Here is a 19,740-nt window from a genome sequence, read left to right on the forward strand (position 1 = left end):
GACACCCTGGCACACCCATGGCCAGGTCGCCTCTTGTATGCCTTCCCACTGTTTTTGCTGAAAACAGTGATAATATACAGAGTCCAGGAAGACAACCATAGACTCCTGGTGGATGCCCCAAAGTGGCCAAGAAGGCCCTGGTTCCCAGGGATGCACAGGCTGCTGGATGGCTGAGTTCCATTGTGCCTATCCAAGAGCCAACTGGAGGGCCTCATCTGGCATCCGAGCCCAGAACGCTGAAGCATAGATATGGCCCCTTGATGGAACACAGTCACACACTCTTAAGGGATTGCGATTAGTTGGTAATCCAAACCATTTTGGACTCAATTGCACCATCTACCAGGGCGCTCTATGAGAGATAGATATATGGAGTGGTGTGGGGGGCACAAAGTGGTGCCTGAAAGTTCTCCTGCGCCAATAATTCTTGTTTTTTTTTTGCAGTCTTTATTGAACAAGAAGCTTCTTCTTTGAGGGTACTGGAAGCTCTTCAGCTCCTCCCTCTGAGCTCAAAGGGGGGAGCTGAAGAGCTTCCAGCACCAGAGCCAGGTCCCATGAGGGAACCCTGACAGTCTGAGGGGGGTTTTGTCGCTGGGCTCCCTTTAAGAAACCAGGTCAGTATGGGACTGTATAGTCTATTTATCTATCTATTTATCTCCATGGTACCTGGATGAAATCACTGCATCATAGACCCTCAAAGAAGAAGCTTCTTGTTCAATAAAGACTGCAAAAGAGAATTATTGGCACAGGAGAACTTTCAGGCACCACTTTGTGCCCCCCACCCCTCGTATATCCATCTCTCATAGAGTCCAAAATGGTTTGGATTACTAACTAATCACAATCTCTTAAGAGTGTGTGAGTATCCGGTGTTCTTCAGCAATGGTTGCGATCCTTTTTGCAATGGTGTCTAAACGCGTGAGTGAGCGTGCATGCGACGGAGCTCAGAGGGCACATGGGTGGCACTTTGGTCAACCCATCATTCTTTCCAAAAATGTTGGCTCCTGCCCACTCTAATCAGGTCATCGAGCTGCCAGCATATGACCCGTCATGCCTGCAGGATGAGGCTAATTCAGCAGAACTGCTCTGCCTGGTAAGGGCCTCGAGGCAATACAAGTGACGTCTGGCTTTCGGCGCTCTGATAGTTTGTCTGCTATGAGGGCAATAGATGGGGCCATGCCCTGTCCAAGCAGGGACTTTCCGGGTTTGTTGAGGTAATTAAGCAGGCATACAGGTCTGCCTTTGCCCCTCTATGTTAAAGGCCTCTCAACAAGAAGTGTCTCCACTTCCTGGGCAGCTCAACATTTGTGCTGTGACCAACTAGGACCGCCCCATGCATCTTTGCCCATTCCTACAGGGTAAAGGTCGCTGCCCCTCATGCAATGCAAGAGGGGAAGCAGTCTTTCACGGGTTAAATGTCTGAAGGTTCTCAGTCATCCAGGTCATGATAATTCTTAATGTCAAGTTTTCTGGTATTTAAATGTTTTGTGAAATGTTCTTTTGACCTTTAGGGCCACCGAAAAGAAGGCTAGGCAGTAAGAGTCATCTTTTGGTATAACAGTGATGGAAGTTTTCCAGTGGAAACAGTAACAGTAAAACTAGTAAATTTAAGCTAATTTAGTTAAATAAATTTGACACACGCCACAAATTAAACTGATGAACCAACAAATGAACCCTCCGTGTGCAGGGAAATAAAATAACTCAAACAATTCCAGACTTTTCCAGACTGTGACAAGCTGTGTGTGTGTGTGTGTGTGTGTGTGTGTGTGTGTGTGTGTGTGTGTGTGTGTGTGTGTGTGTGTGTGTGTCAGACACTAAATCAGTGTTATGTGTTAAACAAAAGCATCGTCTGTTTGTGCACAGCATCTCGTCGGCTGAGGCGGGTAAACAGACGGTGCTTTCACTGTGCCTGACTGTGCTGGGATAATTCAGCGTTTGTCTGGCTGGGTAAACACTCCACACACACACAATGACTCTAATTGATTATGATGGATAATTGATTGTAAAGTAATCTAGCATTTGCTGATGCTCTGCTCGGCTGCCAAGAGGACGCCTGTATGGGAAGTCCTGGATGATCATGATTTTCAGAGCGTACTCTTTGTTATCTATAGCAACATGAATCCTCCATGAGACAGAAACACTTCCTTTAACCTCGAGCAGCACCACACTCATGGTGAACACACATCTGAAGAGGAGGATGGAGAGAAAGAGGGATGTGTTGGTACAAAAACCCTAATGCAGAACCTCCATTTAAAATCTGCCGTTTCAAGGGGCAGTTTAAGTTGAGTGGTTACCACACTGATCCAGTTAAAAGGTGTCTTCACTGTCCTCCAAATTAGACTTTGAACTTTTTATGAAAACAAACCATGTGTAGTATGTTCTGGTTGAATAAAATATGACTATACAATTAAACCTCCTCATACTTATTGTTTGTATTTATCAAAAAGAAAACCTCAATGCAGAACTCCCATTTGAAATCTGCCGTTTTAACCCCTCCTGTGTAGAGACACTTTCAGGCTTCTGCATTCATGACTTTATTTAAATAAAACCATAAAAACTCATAAACTACACTACCAGTCAAAAGTTTGGACACATTTTCTCATACAAGTGACGGGGAAAGTGTGTCCAAAAGTTTGATCATTTAACCCTTTAACAGCCAAAACTGACGACTTTTTAAAAATATATACTATTATATATATAAATAAATATATATACTATTTTAATCTTAAGACCTTGTGATAAACTTCTCCTTCAGTTTATCTGCATACTCTGATTAATACATTCAATTACAACGTCATAGACACTTCAGTCAGACACTACGTTTTACTTTCTGGTTGCTCTGGTTACAGAGAACAGGGAAGCTTCAAACATCACTTCCACATTTTAAACTGCTGTTGCTGAAACTGCGTCACATCTCAGTGAGAATAAAATAATCAGCACAAACATGACAGAAAAACTTCTGCAAATGAGTCGCTCAGATTTCTTGGAAATGTCGACGTTAAAGTTTCCAGCACTTCAGACTCAATGAAAAAGCTGGTCAAAGAATTTACCTTTAAGTTACCTCAACGCGGGTAAGAAGTCCTTTCAGACTCAAGTCTGTGGAACAACCTGAACCCTGCAGACCAGAGCTGACATCACCACAACCCCTCTAATCAATGTGAACGTCATGGGGGTGTGGCCTCATGATTGACAGCTCTGTGGACAAATGGGGCTCCTGCAGCGTTCTGTTCCCAAGTAGCAGAGTAGAGGAGGAACGGCGAGAGGAGACGTAACTAACACTAACACTACAGTCATTGAACTTTCCATCAGCGTGAATATCTGCTTCAGACCGACACAAGAAGCTGTTCTGCTGCAGACTGAGCCCACCTGAGGGCTCCGACACGCCAAGGACACCTGAGGGCTCCGACACGCCAAGGACACCTGAGGGCTCCGACACGCCGAGGACACCTGAGGGCTCCAACACGCCAAGGACACCTGAGGGCTCCGACACGCCGAGGACACCTGAGGGCTCCGACACGGCTCCGACACCTGAGGGCTCCAACACGGCGAGGACACCTGAGGGCTCTAACACGCCAAGGACACCTGAGGGCTCCAACACGCCAAGGACACAAGGCAAAGGTGTGTGTCGGGGAGAGGAAGGGGCGGGACGTCAACACTGCGGCTCCACCAGCCGATCTCTGCTGCACACACTCTGGATACAGATGAGCAGGATGGCAGCGCCCGCTCCGGGGAGGTTTGTTTCACTTTTGTACAGCGAGAGGAGGAGGAGACGAGTCGGCCATCTTTATATATAGTCAATGATGTGAAGTTAAATTTTAAACATCAGTTGAATCATTACTTAATTCCAAATAAGTCATAAGTAAAAACAACTGAAAGCAGAACAGTAAGAAGGAAATGGCCTGTGGACACCCTCTTGCATGCAGCAGCTTCATTCAGACAGAAGAGGCTGAAGAATAATGAGCAGGATTGTTGATGAATTGCAGCCACGTGAAGCAAGTGGAGCAGAGCTGAAGGAGGGCCGAGTGTTTGTGCAGAAAGCAGCTGAGGAGCAACATTTTCAGCAACCTATTTCTGGCTGCATACTAAATCATCCACGTCAAAGCCGGGCCCAGAAACCCCTGAGAGATCTGAGGGAGTCGCACCTGCTGCTGCTCAGAGCTGCTGAGAACGAGCAGCGGCCAGGAGCAGGAAGAAAAGAAGACTAATTGGACGGTTTTCTGTTCCGTGTCAGAGCGGCGCGGGGCGACACGAGCTCGACCAATTAGCAGATCTGAGGTCTGCGGTGGCTGACGGGACACGTGGACGCCTGCGAGGCCGACAGATGAGCAGAGCTGAACAAAGACGGGGCGGACGGCTGCTCCCAGATCAGAGACAGAAGGGGAGGCAGGCCGCGGGCCGCTCGTCTTACATAACAACTCGTACCTTCCTGAAGCAAGGTCCTGCTGCAGTGCAACACGCAAAGCTCCACAGAGACTTCAGCTGCTAAAAAGTACACACTCACACACCCGGCAGTCTGAGGACACGAAAATGAGGCGAAATCTATCGGTATTTGTCCACTTAAAGAAAAATCTATAAAGCAACCATCCAATACAGAACCTCCTCTGGAAATCAGCCATTTAAAGTTTCATTAGTTTTTAAATAGAAGGTGCCTGATACAACTTCAGATTGAGTCGCTTCAGTGCGTGAAGTCTGATTTTCATCTATCATTAAATACTTAAACTCTCGTCGCAACCTTTTGAATTTGATGCATTTGGAAAATAACCACACTTGAAAGGGGGAGAACCATTCTTAAGCCTGGACTCTTTTTTTAAACACATTTTAGGTTATAAGTGAGTCATAGTGAGTTCTTGTTGTTTCCACTGACAGGCTCAGATTGTTCTTCTAAGTGTGTGACAACATGACAGAAAGGATCCCTACAGAGATAGACCTTTTTGTTACAGAGGAAGATGATTGTTTTAACCACACACAGACGTTACATCGCTCTCTGCACACACACCAGACTCCATTCAGAAAAACACTGATTTTACTCACAGGACACAGGAGCTGCTGCTCTACACTGCCTGGATCTGTCAGTTTGTTTGTGTTACTGTGCGACTTTTGGTGTTTTAAATAGTTAGTTTGGATCCAACACAATATTTTTGTAACACAGATATCATGTAGCTTGATGATAGAATTAAAGTAATGACATTTATGTCACTGGCTACGTCAAAACAAAGACTCAGAGAAGACAGAAGCTTTTCATTTTCAAGCAGTGTTTTAAAGCATAAACATCTCAGACCTCTTTCCCAACTAAATTAGCACGTTGACGCAGGTTTTTCAGACCCGGGAAGACCCGCCGTCAGATGCCGATTGTCTCTTTTCCCATTGCCAGTGAAGTATCCTCCTGTCGGTCTCTTTTCTGCTGCGTCACCATCTGACGTCACAAACGCGCCGGAGACGGGGTTAGTAACCAGTGAAGATGTTACGGTGGTTAGGTCTTTATTGTATCTGTTACTCACTCAGTCTGTTTATCAAACCGGGCGCGACAAATTTGGAAGCGCTGCTCAGACGGAGGCGGACGGAGTTTGTAGCTGAGATGACGAGGAGTCGCAGAAGTTACCGACGGAGCATAGCATCGTGCCGAGAGGAGGGTTAGGCGGAGATTAGCTTGTCAACACGGGTCTTGTGTTCCCAGCAATGCTGATCGGAGCCGAGGCGATCATTACCCGGGTCTACAGCAGAGTCATGTGACCCGGGTCTGAATGCCGATTGTAACCTTTCCCACTAAGCAAAAGAGCCGTGTGTTAGGGCTTCAGTCCAAACCGGTTTCATAACACCACTAGAATAATCCCTGTCCAACCTCAAACACACCTGAACACTCATATGACCTTTCACATTCACTGAGCATGTGCGCACCAGTGTAAACAGGAAGCAGATTGTCTGAACTTGTAGCAATGTTAAAAAGTAGATGTTAGTGTGGATCGATGACAAAGGGTCAAGCAAAGTTCCTCATGAATATCTTAGGAGTCAGAGAAGACGGCATGGTGAAGGACAAGAGCCAATCAGGGAGTGAATTTGGGCGTCTGCATCTTTTCCTGCACGTACACCAAATTACATTCCAGGAGTTTCAAAATCTAAGTCTACGATTAAGTGTTAAAGACACCGGAGCAGTGTGGACGTAGGCGTGAATGTAGCAACATCAGTGCAAAACAGACAAGTTTCTTTCTTTGTTCTTTAAACTCTGAGGAAAAATGTTTCTTTACAGGATAAAAATACACGAAAAAACATAAAACCTAACCATGAACAGGAGGCGTAACCCTGCCATCCAGAGTGTGTAGCTTCAGGAGCATGAGAAGCATTTAGTGGAGCTGAGTGTGTGTGTGTGTGTGTGTGTGTGTGTGTGTGTGTGTGTGTGTCCGTGTGTGTGTCCGTGTGTGTGTCTGTGTGTGTGTGTGTGGACAGGTGGTGGACTCTCCCCGGCTCTCAGACATTCCCAGTGGAGGTTTGGCCGGAGTCGAGTTTCCCTTCACACCCACACCACCCCCACAACACCTGAGACACACATGCACTCAGCTATGGAGAAGAGTTCAATAACCTGGTATAAGTGGGGAAATGAGGGTGACAGTTACACTAGAGGAGAGGTCAAAGGTCACTCATATGGACCTACAAGGTGGAGTCTGTTTAGTGTTTTTAAACTTCCTTCAGTGTGTTTCAGATACACGTTGGCTTCTCAAGAAACTTAAGAGTTTGTTTTAGGAGGCTTTAATGGCTCCTTCAAGGCATCCTCAGCGTCTGCTTGATTATCGGTTTTAGGTCCCCTGTAGAATCAGTTTCATGATTAGTATTTATGACATCAGTTTTAAGTTTGCCTATGCGTTTGTGTTATGTAACCCTTGAGGATCTATTCCCTAAAGGATTCCCTTTAGTGGCTCTTTCAAGGTGTCCTTAGTGTCGGTTTTAAGTAACCCTGCAGCGTCGGTTTTAGGTACCCTGGAGCATCTGTTTAAAATGCTCTTGCCGTCTGTTTCAGCCTAGCCTATGCATCTGTTTCAAGTAAGTAGTATCTATTCAAGGGTACCCTTTAGCTTTAGTTGTAGGTACCCTGGGGATTCCAAGCTACCCTATGCATCTGTTTTAAGTTACCTTTCAGCATCAAAGGGTAATGCTTAGCACCTGTTTAAGGAGACTTTTTAGGTACCCTGGAGCATTTGCTTGAAGTACCTGCATCTGTTCAAGAGTACCCTTTAGCATCTGTTTTAGGTACCCTTTAGCGGCTCCTACTAGGTATCCTTGGCGTCTGTTTCAGGTACCCTGGAGCATTTGTTTTAAAGTACCCTGGACGTATATCCTTTGCGTCACCTTACATGTATCAGGTTGGTTTTAATGTATCCTTTAGCTTCTGTATAAGGTATCACTTAGCATCAGTTTAAAGGTTTGCTAAAGCTACTGTTTCAGGTATCCTTCAGCATCTTTTTCATGGCACCTGTTCAGGGTATTCTCAGCGAATGTTTCAAGGTACCCTTGATATCTGTTTTGTATGTTCTGAAGAAGCCTAAGAGTCTGTTGCAGGTTACCTTTGCTGTCAGTTTTAAAGTAGCCCTTAGCGTTGTTTTCAGAGCACCCTTTATTGTCTCTTTAAGGTGCCCTGATATTCATGTTTAAGGAAGTCTAAGAATCTGTTCTCTGGAACCTCTGCTGTCATTTTAAGGTCCTTTTTTATGTATTATTTAAAGACCCTTTTTTCTTCTGTCAGCATGTGATGAGGTCTGTTTAGAAGCCCTTTAGAAGATTTGTTGGCCAGTTACATCCAAGGGTAAAAAGAAATTCACACAGCAAAGCAGAAAACACAGATTGAGTCGAGCCAGTGGTTTTAGAAGACCCAACACAGAACAGTTTGATTCATCAGCTCAGCAGCAAACAAACATCTAGAGGACTTTGTTAAGTTGCCAGAATGTGCTAAATAAAATAGAAACCCACAAAGGACGAGAGCTTCTTGTAGGACGATTATTTTACAGGACCTTTCCGCAGATTTTGCATTACACAACTTTAATTTTCCAGGTTGTCCAGGACCTTCTGTGGCTTCTCTCCCAAAGGGGTTTATACAACGACAGGTTCTCACAAGGACGAAGCACACACACACACACACACACACACACACACATATATAAACAGGCCAACAGAGGCTGCTTTGTCTGTCGACCTGTATACTCCTCTCTGCAGCACGCAGGCCTGGTCACCATAGAAACCAGTAAACACAGCACGTTTCCTCCAATCAGAGCGCGGTTACATCACATCACGACTTTATCAAGATGGGACCATTCAACAGGAAAAAGCAGGGGGGGGGGGGGGGGGGGGGTTAACAACGAGAACAGAGAGGGGTGTGTCACCCAGGCTGACCCAGACTGCACACACACACACACACACACACACAGACTAACATGAGAAAACTTGTTTTCCACCTGAAAGTACCTGGACTCGCTCTGAGAGCAGCACACAGTTTAAACAGATTTTAGCTGATCTCAGATTTAAAGAGACATTTCAACAGGAAGTGACATCATGATCATGACAGAAAGAATAAAGAATAAAGAAGCAACAGCAGATCAGAGTTTATCAAAGTCCTTGAAACGAACATTCAAACTACAAACAGAGGAGAGAGCTGCCCTCCTTCATAACATCCCCTGTCCTCCCACAGCTGGTTAACCTCCCTCCTCCTCCTGAGCTGTGTCTGATGAACTCTCCTGCTGCTTCCAGCTCCTTGAGGCTGACCAGTGCCCAGTGTGATGAGCTGTTAGCTCGGATCAGTACCAGGATTTCTCTGATGGACACCAACTACCGGCGTTCTGTTTCAGCTGTGGAGCGCCTGTCCATCTGTCTCCACTGAGTGGCAGTTTCACTGTATCTAACAAGTCACAGGTGGGCTGAGATCTGTGTCACTACAGCGCTATGAAGCCACAACAAACAGATGTTACTGAGATCTAATGACAATAAACAGGCTGAGAGGATGCTGAGAGAACTACATCAGGAGGCAGGTTTGTACAGAGGCTGAGCTCAGGCTGTGTCAGGTCTGTCTGCAAGACGACAAGAACACTTTAAAATGACTGTTTTTTGAATGGAGTTTGGTTTGACCTGATATAGTTTCATAAAACAGAATCAAACCAATTTCTTGCTTGTTGAAAGGATGCTGAAATAATCATAAAGGGAAATAAATCATAAGGGGAGTAAATATTAGATCAATGTTCTTAAGCACATCTGAGCAGCTAAACTTTCTGCTTTGAACGTCCGGTCACATGACGAAGAGAAAACAAACTGTCCTGCAGGTTAAGATTACAAAGATTCTTTCATAAGGAAAATCTTCACACAGTGATGGAGGAGGATTTGAAACCCGGAGGAGCAGCTCTGGCTGAGGTGCTAAAGTCGAGCTGAAACGGCGTTTGGAGAGTACCTAGCTTCCGTATCGTGACGTATTTCCGAGTGAAACAGGACGTGCAGGCGGGACATATCATTACAGGGATTTGATTTGATTGAGAAGTGGGCGTAGACAGACGTTCTCCACAGCGCAGCAGCTAGCTAACTGACCGAGCGTTCTTGGTGCTCTGCGGCTAAATGTTGCAGATTGATTGGTTGAAATTGTTTGGTGCTAACTTACGTAAGCACGCGTGATACTTTGTTTTACAGGAAAGAAAAATGATCGGATTTTGATATAAGAATACGAAGAAATGGATTTTCTGTATTTTTTTGGGCCTATATTGTCAAATGCACAATGTTACCGGGGATGTGATCTAAAGCAGCTTTTGTCTCACAGAGGAAATTACAGCAATTAGGAGACCGATCCCCGACAGAAACACACTTTTTATCAAGCTGCTGTAAAACACAAAGCTTCTGTTCAGCTTCCTCTCAGAGGATCTCTGCGGGGACTCAATCTGTCAGGACCTCCATTATCTGTCTGTTTCCTGTGAAGTCTCTGTGTGTGAATATCACCGTGTCAGAAGTCAGATTTCATACTGAACCAGACACTTAGCGCAGACTGAAGGTGAGAAAATGACAAAACAAAACCTTTGAGAAACAAACACGTCTGAAGCAAATACAACTTAAAAACATGTCAAAAGGCCAAACATCCAGGAGGTCCTGCTCCTCCATTGTTATGATTCAAATGTTATTTATTTTTTATTAATGTTTATTTTCATTCATTAAACTGAAGTGTTTCATCTGGAGACCTTCAATTGGACTCATTCTGCATTCTGCCTTTTAAATGCTGAAAATAATCGTTAGTTGAAGCTCAATTAGTCTGATCAAAATACATTTTTCACTATCCAGGATCAGATAATCCAGCTTCCTGTTCCTGGTTTTTCAAACTAAAATTGGATTAGATCAACCTGATCCAGATACAGACTTTTTAAGACCAAATCCAAATTACCAGAGCTCTAAATGAGACTACACACTACATGCTTTGTCCACAGGGGGCGCCAAAATCCACACCAAGAAAGTTCCTCATAGCTGCTTCAAATATCAAATATTCCATGTGTGATGTTGATGCTGTTTGGAGGCTTATTTTATTTTTTTATAGCCCTAATGGCTACTTCATCTACTATGTCTCTGCAGAGACACAGTAATTCAAATGTAAAATATAAAACATCTACAGTCTAAACTACACTGTGAACATGTTGTTGTGTTTGAAGTCCAGCCTGAATCCTCCTCTGCTGGGATCAGGATCATCCTGATGTTTGGATCAAAGTTTTCACAATCCTGCTCAAACGTACTCTTTCTCAAGATCTGATCCAATCCGACAGCCGTAATCTGATCAGATTACATTAAACAGCTGGGCTCTGAGATGAAAAATAAAACAACACTGCAGTCCCAACACCTGCAGTTCCTCTGGTGTCCACTTGAGGCTGCCTCCAGCAGTGAGTCAGTCCCCATAGAGCCCCATGTTAAACTTTACAGCAGAAATAAACATGTTTACAGCCTGGTACAAAAAACAGTTTGGGTCTCTATAGCTCATTTCTCTCTTCATGACAACTGTACGGGGGGGGTCACTTCTGACTGCAGAAAAAATCAATATGGCGGCGGGCAAACTGTCAAACTCAAGACAAGGGTTTAATTCAAGTGTTACGGTGTAGAAATCGGAATAAAAGCATTCATAGACCACCTGATAGATGTGGACGATCTCTGTCTTCAGTTTGTCCTCTGATGCAGATTCTGATCATCTTCACTTTCAGTCACTGCTGGTTTTTTTTCTTTGGGATTTAAAACTGTAGAAATATAAAGTGTGAGTCGGTCTTGTAGCTGCAGGTAGTATAAATCAGCCGCTGATGGTGAGTGGAGGCTGCAGCTCTGCCAGGGTCTCAGGAGAGGACAGACACAGCACTCAGCTCGGTCACACAGAAACACTGTTCTGAAAACGCTCCGACACGCCACTTAGAGGGACACTTTGGGACTGTAGGTTTCTGCTGTTCTGGAGGTCGGTTGGTTTTTATCGACGCTACGCTCTGCTATTGCTCCTCACTCAACATTCATCTCTGGATTCTGACAGTTTCTTCCCCTTTGAGAATAAAGTTGACAGTATGAGAGTCAAGGTGGAATTTTGATCCTTGAAATTTAAGTCTGAACTCTGAGATCATAGACAGAGTTCTCACACTAAAGTCAACATTCTGAAATGAGAGTCTAAACTTTTCCTTCCGTGTGACCACAGCTCAGTCATGAAGGCAGCCACTCCTTTAAAAGGTTTCCAACAGAAAAAGGTCCAAGAGTAAATCCAGTACAGCTTTTATCACGCAGCAGGTTAGCATTTTAAGCTAAAGCTAACACATGTGCGTATGTTATTTAGGCTACAGAACTTCCCCAGGTCTTTATGACTCTCTAATCAAGCAGCCATTAATCATTTGCAGAGTGTAAAAATGAGTCCTCTGTGTATTTCTGCGTCTTCCATCATGGCGGCTCTTTGTAGTACAGCCTGAAGTGACGGTGACTGTTTAATATTTAAACGTGCTGACTTCAGCAGCAGGCTCTGCATTTGCATCTATAAAGCACATTCTCTCACTCAAGTGTCAATCATGGCAGCAGCCTGCCTGCAGAGGGCGAGGGGAGGGGTGGTGGTCTCAGGGGTCAAAGGTGAACAGCGGTGTCACCTCCTATCAGACTGACAGGTGCAGCAGAAGAAAGACGAGGTTTTCACAGAGAGAAAAACACAAACAACTTTTAATACCAACTTCTCACAGCCGACTGTTTGACTCAATGACTCCCAGTGTCTCAGTAAGTGTCCCAGTAAGTGTCTCAGTAAATATCCAGTAAGTTCCAGTAACTGCCCAGTGAGTGTCTAGTAAATGTCCAGTAAGTGTTCCAGTAAGTGCCCAGTGAAAATCCTGGTAAACGTCCCAGTAAGTTTCTCAGTAAATGTCTCAGAAAGGGTCCACTAAATAATCAAGTAAGTGTTCCGGTAAGTGTCCAGTAAATATCCAGTAAGTGTCCAGTTAATGTCCCAGTAAGTGTTAAGTAAACAACCAGTAAGTGTCCAGTACACAACCAGTAAAGACCTAGTAAGTGTTCCAGTAAGTGTCCAGTACACAACCAGTAAAGACCTAGTAAGTGTTCCAGTAAGTGTCCAGTAAACAACCAGTAAAGACCTAGTAAGTGTCCCAGTAAGTGTCCAGTAAACAACCAGTAAATGCCCCAGTAAGTGTCCAGTGAAGACTTAGTAAGTGTCCAGTAAGTGTCCAGTAAAGACCAAGTACCTGTCCAGTAAAGACCTAGTAAGTGTCCAGTAAATGTCCAATAAGTGTCCCAGTAAGTGTCCAGTAAACGCCCCAGTAAGTGTCCAGTAAGAGTCCAGTGAAGACCTAGTAAGTGTCCAGTAAGTGTCCCAGTAAGTGTCCAGTAAACAACCAGTAAACGCCCCAGTAAGTGTCCCAGTAAACAACCAGTAAACGCCCCAGTAAGTGTCCAGTAAGAGTCCAGTGAAGACCTAGTAAGTGTCCAGTAAGTGTCCCTGTAAGTGTCCCAGTAAGTGTCCAGTAAGTGTCCAGTAAAGACCTACTAAGTGTCCAGAAAGTGTCCAGTAAAGATCTAGTAAGTGTCCAGTAGGTGTCCAGTGAAGACCAAGTAAGTGTCCAGTAAGTGTCCAGCAAAGATCTAGTAAGTGTCCAGTAAAGGCCTAGTTAGTGTCCAGTAAGTGTCCAGTAAAGACCTAGTAAGTGTCCAGTAAGTGTCCAGTAAAGGCCTAGTAAGTGTCCAGTAAGTGTCCAGTAAAGACCTAGTAAGTGTCCAGTAAGTGTCCAGTAAAGACCTAGTAAGTGTCCAGTAAGTGTCCAGTTAAGACCTAGTAAGTGATCAGTAAGTGTCCAGTAAAGACCTTGTAAGTGACCAGTAAGTGTCCAGTTAAGACCTAGTAAGTGTCCAGTAAGAGTCCAGTAAAGACCTAGTAAGTGTCCACTAAGCGTCCCAATAAGTTTAACATAATGAAGTAATGTTATCATAAGAATGTCCTGTCTCGTGTAAATAAGCGCAGGAATCCAAAATGAGGAATGTGAGTAAACAATTAAAAAAGCCTGAGCAGAGCGTTTTAAAGAAACTGCACTCTGGAGAGAAATCTGGATAGACGCCACAAAGAGACAAAACAAACCAATCTGTGTTAATGTGAACCAACATGGCCGCCGGGGTAGGCCTGCACTTTCCCACCAGCGCTGCCACAGCTCTGAAAGGTTAATGAGCCCAGAGGAACTGCTCAGGGCTCCTTTTGTTACTGTGGGGGCTTTTATTGTGGAGGGGCAATTTACATACAAAAGGAAGACACACACACACAAACACACACACACCTCCTTTGGTATGCAGGAGCTGTCTGCCCTGGCCTCTGGGTCAGCCTCACACACACACACAGACATAAAAACACACACACATATTTGGGTTAATTAGCCTCCAATTAGCAGTAGCTGCAGCATTTTCACATGGAAACTCAGAGTGAGAGAGCAGGAGGGTGAATCAGGCCTGTGTGTGTGTGTGTGTGTGTGTGTGTGTGTGTGTGTGTGTGTGTGTGTGTGTGTAGAGAGAAGTGAGAGCTCTGTGGTTTTTAATACCCAGCATGCCTCGGGCCTGCTGGAAACATACTACAACTCTGTTGGCCGCAGTTTCAGTTCACACTCACTACAAGAGCTGAAAATAAACTGAATATTTTTCAGGCAGACGACCAGTTAAGTGAAACTTAAATGATCACTTAAAGGGTCACTTCTGACTGCAGAAAAAAACAATACGGCGGCGGGCAAACTGTCAAACTCAAGACAAGGGTTTAATTCAAGTGTTACTGTGTAGAAATCGGAATAAAAGCATTCATAGACCACCTGATAGATGTGGACGATCTCTGTCTTCAGTTTGTCCTCTGATGCAGATTCTGATCATCTTCACTTTCAGTCACTGCTGGTTTTTTTTCTTTGGGATTTAAAACCGTAGAAATAGAAAGTGTGAGTCGGTCTTGTGGCTGCAGGTAGTATAACTGTACGGGGAGAATCTTTATACAGCTCACCTGTTTACATTATATTAAGGCTTAAAGTGATGCAGCATTAGGGGCGTGGCCTCTTTGAGTGACAGGTGGGAGCTGCTAGCTGTCTGCTAGGTGTACCCTCAGCTAACTCAGTCACTGAACGTAACCTCTGGGCCGTGTTTGTGCTGTTGGAGCCTTTTGGAGATTTGTTCATGTAAATATCAGACAGATAATCTGTGTGTGCGCTTTGTTGGACGAACAGACCGTCCAACACGTCTCACACACTGTTTATACTCAGCCTGTCCTGTTAAACGATGCCTGTATTCTATCTTTTTTCTTGCCACATTGTGTGATTAGTGAGAACATAGTAGGACAGAACACACTCAGAATAATCATGTGACTCCTTCTTGCTCAGACGCTTTCTGAGGAGAGTTTTTCTGGATAATAATTTATTCATTCGTAAAAGTTAAAAATATAACAAAGCAGACAGCTGCTGAGAGTATTATCGTGGTTGCACGGAGGTTTTTTCTTATCTCTTTCCCCCCAAAGCATCATGGGAAACGTGATTTTTATGGACTGATATGATACGAGGAGACTCTCACAGTATTTCCTAGTTTACTGAGGCGACAGTGGTTTTAATCATTTAATCCTTCAGCGTGTTTTAACTTTTGTTTGTGCTGCCTTAGAGGTTAATCTGACAGCTTTCAATTCAGACTTTCAACTCTACATGAGACATGAGACCCTTATGTGAAAGTGCACCCTCCTCCTCCTCCTCCTCCTCCTCCTCTCACATGACCACATTTCCCATAAACCCCTGGCTCGCAGACATGAAATTAAATCTTCTGGTTACACAATCGCTCCTCGTCGCTGCTTTTAAATTTACGAAGAGGGCGGCTGAGCGCTCGGGTGGCCATGACACGCCGGGGCTGCTGGGAGATGACAGATAACATGGATCATCTGTGTGTGAGGATGATCGATGACTACACACACACACACACACACACACACTCATCAGAGGTGGGACACACTCAGACAGCAGCCTGAATCCACTGAGGAACAAACAGACGTCCCTCTGTGATCTACATCTGACATGATATTTATCTGAGCGATTTACAACATTACAGAAAGGATCCCTACAGAGACGGAGATTTATTTAACCACAAACAGACGTCACATCGCGCTCTGCAAACACACCACACTCCATTGACAAAAACTGTAATTTAATGTCAGAGTTGCTGGTAATTAAAAAATATTTTAAAGCGTCAAAATCCTGAAATACTTTGGTGAACAGAGTAACAAGACTCTCGGCTATGAAGACAAAATAAACTACTTTGTTTACTTGAATGATGTGAATTGGTTTTCTTTAAGTTTCAAAAATATGTTTTAAATGCATCTGTGGCGACACATGCTGATGACATCACAACTTCACTCAAGTAAATATTTGAATTAAATAACAGAAACAGTCAAAGTCAGAGGAGACGCTCCAGCTGATCCTCTGCTGCATCAGATGTCAGTTCTGCATGAAAACACACATTCATTATCGTCAGATTCACAATATTAGGTCCGCACATCATGCGATGTTCTAGTGGAAAATGCAATTAGCATAACTTAACCTTCAAACTGGCTGCGTGGCTGAGCGTTACACGGTCTGAATGGATGGGAATGTTTTTCTGGAGGAGCTGCGGGCTGATTGTGAGCTCTCAGTCAGACTCACACACCCAGAGACACAAACAGAGACACTTTCTGTCAGCAGAAGAAGACCTGCGGGGCCGAACCGGACGAAAGAAGAAGAGCTTGAAAAAGCAAATAAATATGGATGCCAATCATTTACTTTCTCCCCTTTTCATCACACTGATGACAATAGACTGTGGGGACAAAAAAACAAGTATATGTCGTCTTAATACGACCGATATTCATGTTTATAGTAAGGTGGCGACCTCTAGTGTCGGGCGGCTGTGGCTTAGTGGAAGAGTCGGTCGTCTTTCAATCGTAAGGTCGGAGGTTCGATCCCCAGCTCCCTCAGGCTACATGTCGAAGTGTCCTTGGGAAAGACACTGAACCCAAATTGCTCCCGGTGGCATAGCCAACGGGTATGAATGTGATATCTGATTGACAGTTGGGCACTTTACGTAGCAGCCTCTGCCATCAGTGTGTGAATGGGTGAATGTGATATGTAGTGTAAAAGCAGCTTTGAGTGGTCGCAAAGACTAGAAAAGCGCTATATAAATACAGTCCATTTAGTGTCAGAAGGAGTTTTAACGAGAGAAATGGTGAATGTCAGGTGACGTAGTCGTTGAGTCTGTTTGGGGTGGTGGTCTGCGGCGATGGATGGGTTAAACAAACAAAAGACGTTCCCGCAGGAGTCCCGATTTGAGCCCAGTGTGAAACCAGTTACTAGCATCATGCTGCATCATGTCGATTACATCACGTACGTAGATTAAGTAGGGTAAGTAGCGTACTTCTTTCAACAAGATCTTAACACAGAATTTGCCAGAAGCTGCAGTTCCTCTGTTGTCCACTTGAGGCTGTCTCCAAAAGTGAGTCCGTCCGCACAGAGCCATATGTCACACTTTGGGTGACAGGTGGGAGCTGCTAGCTGTCTGCTAGGCGTCCCCTCGGCTAATTCTGAACTCAACCTCTTAGGTATCCACCAGACTCGTCTCCTTATATACAGTCTATGGTTTTTAGTCATATTTAAACATAACGAGCTACTCTGAGAGGATGGAGTCAAAGACAACGTCACATGTTTACACCAGATATTTTGGTCTACAGGATAAATGTTCCCATCATGCCCTTCTCTCAGACCTGACGTGAACACAGAATAAAGTAAATGTTTTCTCTCCTACCAGACTCTCCTGCTTCAGTTTCAGGCTCGTCCCTGAGGGCTCTGCTGACCCTCCGGGAGAACGAGGTGAGGAAGCTGCTGACGGAGGGAGCTATCCGTCCTGTGTCGTCTCCTCCGGTCCTTCCCGGGTCGCTGCCTGTGCCGGGCTCAGACATGGACCTGAAGTAGGGGAAGATCCTGCGCAGAGACCTGGTCCTGGGCTCGCCTTCGTGGCCTGGGGAGGACTCTGGGACCGTGTGGAACCTCGGGAGACTGAGCAGCCGCAGGTGACGAGGCTCTTTGTTGTGCCCTTTGCCCTCTGGGGCGGCCATCTTGGCTGCCTTCGAAGCCAGGCAGGCAGACGTACCCCACTTGTATCTGTCCAATGGTTGCTCAGCAGCAGGTTGAGGGTCTGATCTCTGCCAATGCTTCCTGTAATGGTGCCAGCGATACGATGCCTGACAGGGACCCTGGACCGGACCCTGGCAGCCCTCAGGGAGGGTCCTACTTCCACTCATGCTCCAACACACGCTGACTTCCTCCTGGCAGCAGCAGCGAGCAGATGGAGGCCTCCGACACCACAGAAACAGCTGGTACGCTGACAGCTGTGCTCCAACTGGGACATATTCCTCCAACAACACGTTTGTGTTCAGAGAGCGACCGCTGACGACTCGTCAGGCCGTCTTCATGTCGATGGAGAATTAGAGCTGCGTCTTTTTCAACAGGCTGGTGACTGTCTTCCTTTGAGGAAGTGAGCGTCAGATGAAGACAGAGTTTCTTTAAAGCTGGCCAATCAGGTTTCACTTAACGGTGAAACCAGCAGACTGTGGTTTCCCCTGTGAACGGGCTGAAACTGAAACTGCACACTTCGTTCAGTGTGACAGGCTTATGGTTACTTTACAGTTTCCTGAATCAGTCCGCAGGTTTATCTATGAGTGACACTAAAGAGTCGAACAGGCCGGTGTCGAGCTTTGTTTTTAAAGAAATCTGCAGCTCTTTCAGATTTCAAGGTAACAACACAGAGCTTTATATAGAAATACTGCAGTCTAGACTTCTGCTCTGACAAACACGGTAGGGGCATAAATTACACTTAAATGGTTTTCCGCTGATGCATGAACGTTCCTTCTTGGCCTGCTTGGAATTAATATCTGATTAAGGCTGTGGGAGCTGGCTGAAAGTCGGTGTGTTCATGAGTTCCTTGTTAACCAAAAAGGAATTCTGAGGAAAAATCAACACAAACATACTCCGTACTTTGGAGAGGAGGTGGCATAAAAGAATCAAACATGGAGAGGAAAAAGGCCAATAATATCATCCCAGCATGACATTTAAATGAGGTCTGAAGTGTTTGCCACCACTCAGAAAGGATCACCACAGTGATAGAACTCCTCGTTCAAGTAAGTAAGACCCCCCCCCCCCCCCCCCCCCAACAGCTTTTATAACCACTTTATTTAAAGCCACCAGACTCCATTGACAAAAACAGTCATTTTACTTTGCAGAGCGCAGAGTTGCGAGTCCTCTGCTGCCAACGTTTGTTTGTGTTTTTGTGTGTTTTACATAAATATTGCAAAGGATCCAATCTAACCATTGAAGTCGCACAAGAACAGAAAATTATCACAAATCGATGCAGGAGTAACCCAGCAGCTCCTGTGAGCTTAAATCAGTGTTTTTCTGAATGGAGTCTGGTGTGTCTGCAGAGAGCGATGTAACGTCTGTGTGTGGTTAAAACAATCATCTTCCTCTGTAACAAAAAGGTCTATCTCTGTAGGGATCCTTTCTGTCATGTTGTCACACACTTAGAAGAACAATCTGAGCCTGTCAGTGGAAACAACAAGAACTTTTAGTGGACGACCTTTGACCCATCAAGGATTATGTTGCAGCCATTACAGCCTGTTTCACTGCTGCAGGATGAACACATCTACTGGAGCACTTCTAAACCTTGTGCACCTGTTCGGGCTTTAAAACCCCAAATTTGTTAACATATGGATGTTTTAAATCTAATATCAGAATTAGCCTTTCGTCCATGTTTTTATGTGTCTGCTGCATCATTTTATTCACATAACCCACCAAAGTTCAGCCTGACACATCCTGTATCTTTCTGAGCTGTGGGAGGTCCTCTGGAGTTTAAATTAAGTTCTCTGGGTTTGAACAAAGCTCAGCTGCACCGCAGGAGTCCTCACCGACTGACCACCAGAGGTTAAATCTCTGTGCTCTCAGACCTCTGGGAGATTTTACATATTCCTCTGTGTTCAGACAGGAAACAGGAGCGGCGTCCCACAGGGAGGCGGCGGACATCGACTCTGTCAGCTCCAGGTCTGGTTTGAAAAACTGCCCAGAGGCAGGAGAGGAGAGCAGAGAGCAGAGCAGAGCTCACTGTGTGGTGATTCTTATGGAAACGAGGGGGTTTACTTTACATGGGAGGCTTTCAGCTGTCAATCATCCAGACTGAGCCACACAGAGTGAAGACAAAACACTTCAA

The 19,740-nt window shown here is 45.0% G+C and overlaps 1 protein-coding gene across 4 annotated transcripts in view; it reads right to left on the reverse strand.

Annotated features, from left to right (window-relative positions):
• rasal2 (RAS protein activator like 2) overlaps positions 1-19,740 on the reverse strand; it is an 86,442-nt gene that overhangs the window by 55,924 nt on the left and 10,778 nt on the right. For 3 of the 4 annotated variants that reach the window (XM_069683928.1, XM_069683927.1, XM_069683929.1), the window contains exon 1: positions 17,287-17,794. The exons of the other annotated variant lie outside the window; for it this stretch is intronic. In XM_069683928.1, coding sequence (XP_069540029.1) covers positions 17,287-17,782 — 496 coding nt within the window. In that variant the 5' untranslated portion in view covers positions 17,783-17,794. Of the gene's footprint in view, positions 1-17,286; positions 17,795-19,740 lie in introns of those variants that run through there. 4 annotated transcript variants of the gene reach the window in all.

The sequence above is a fragment of the Semicossyphus pulcher genome, unplaced genomic scaffold (assembly GCF_022749685.1).
Source record: "Semicossyphus pulcher isolate SPU_LCO1_2020_fin unplaced genomic scaffold, fSemPul1.0.p SCAF_7, whole genome shotgun sequence".
NCBI classification, from domain to species: domain Eukaryota; kingdom Metazoa; phylum Chordata; class Actinopteri; order Labriformes; family Labridae; genus Semicossyphus; species Semicossyphus pulcher.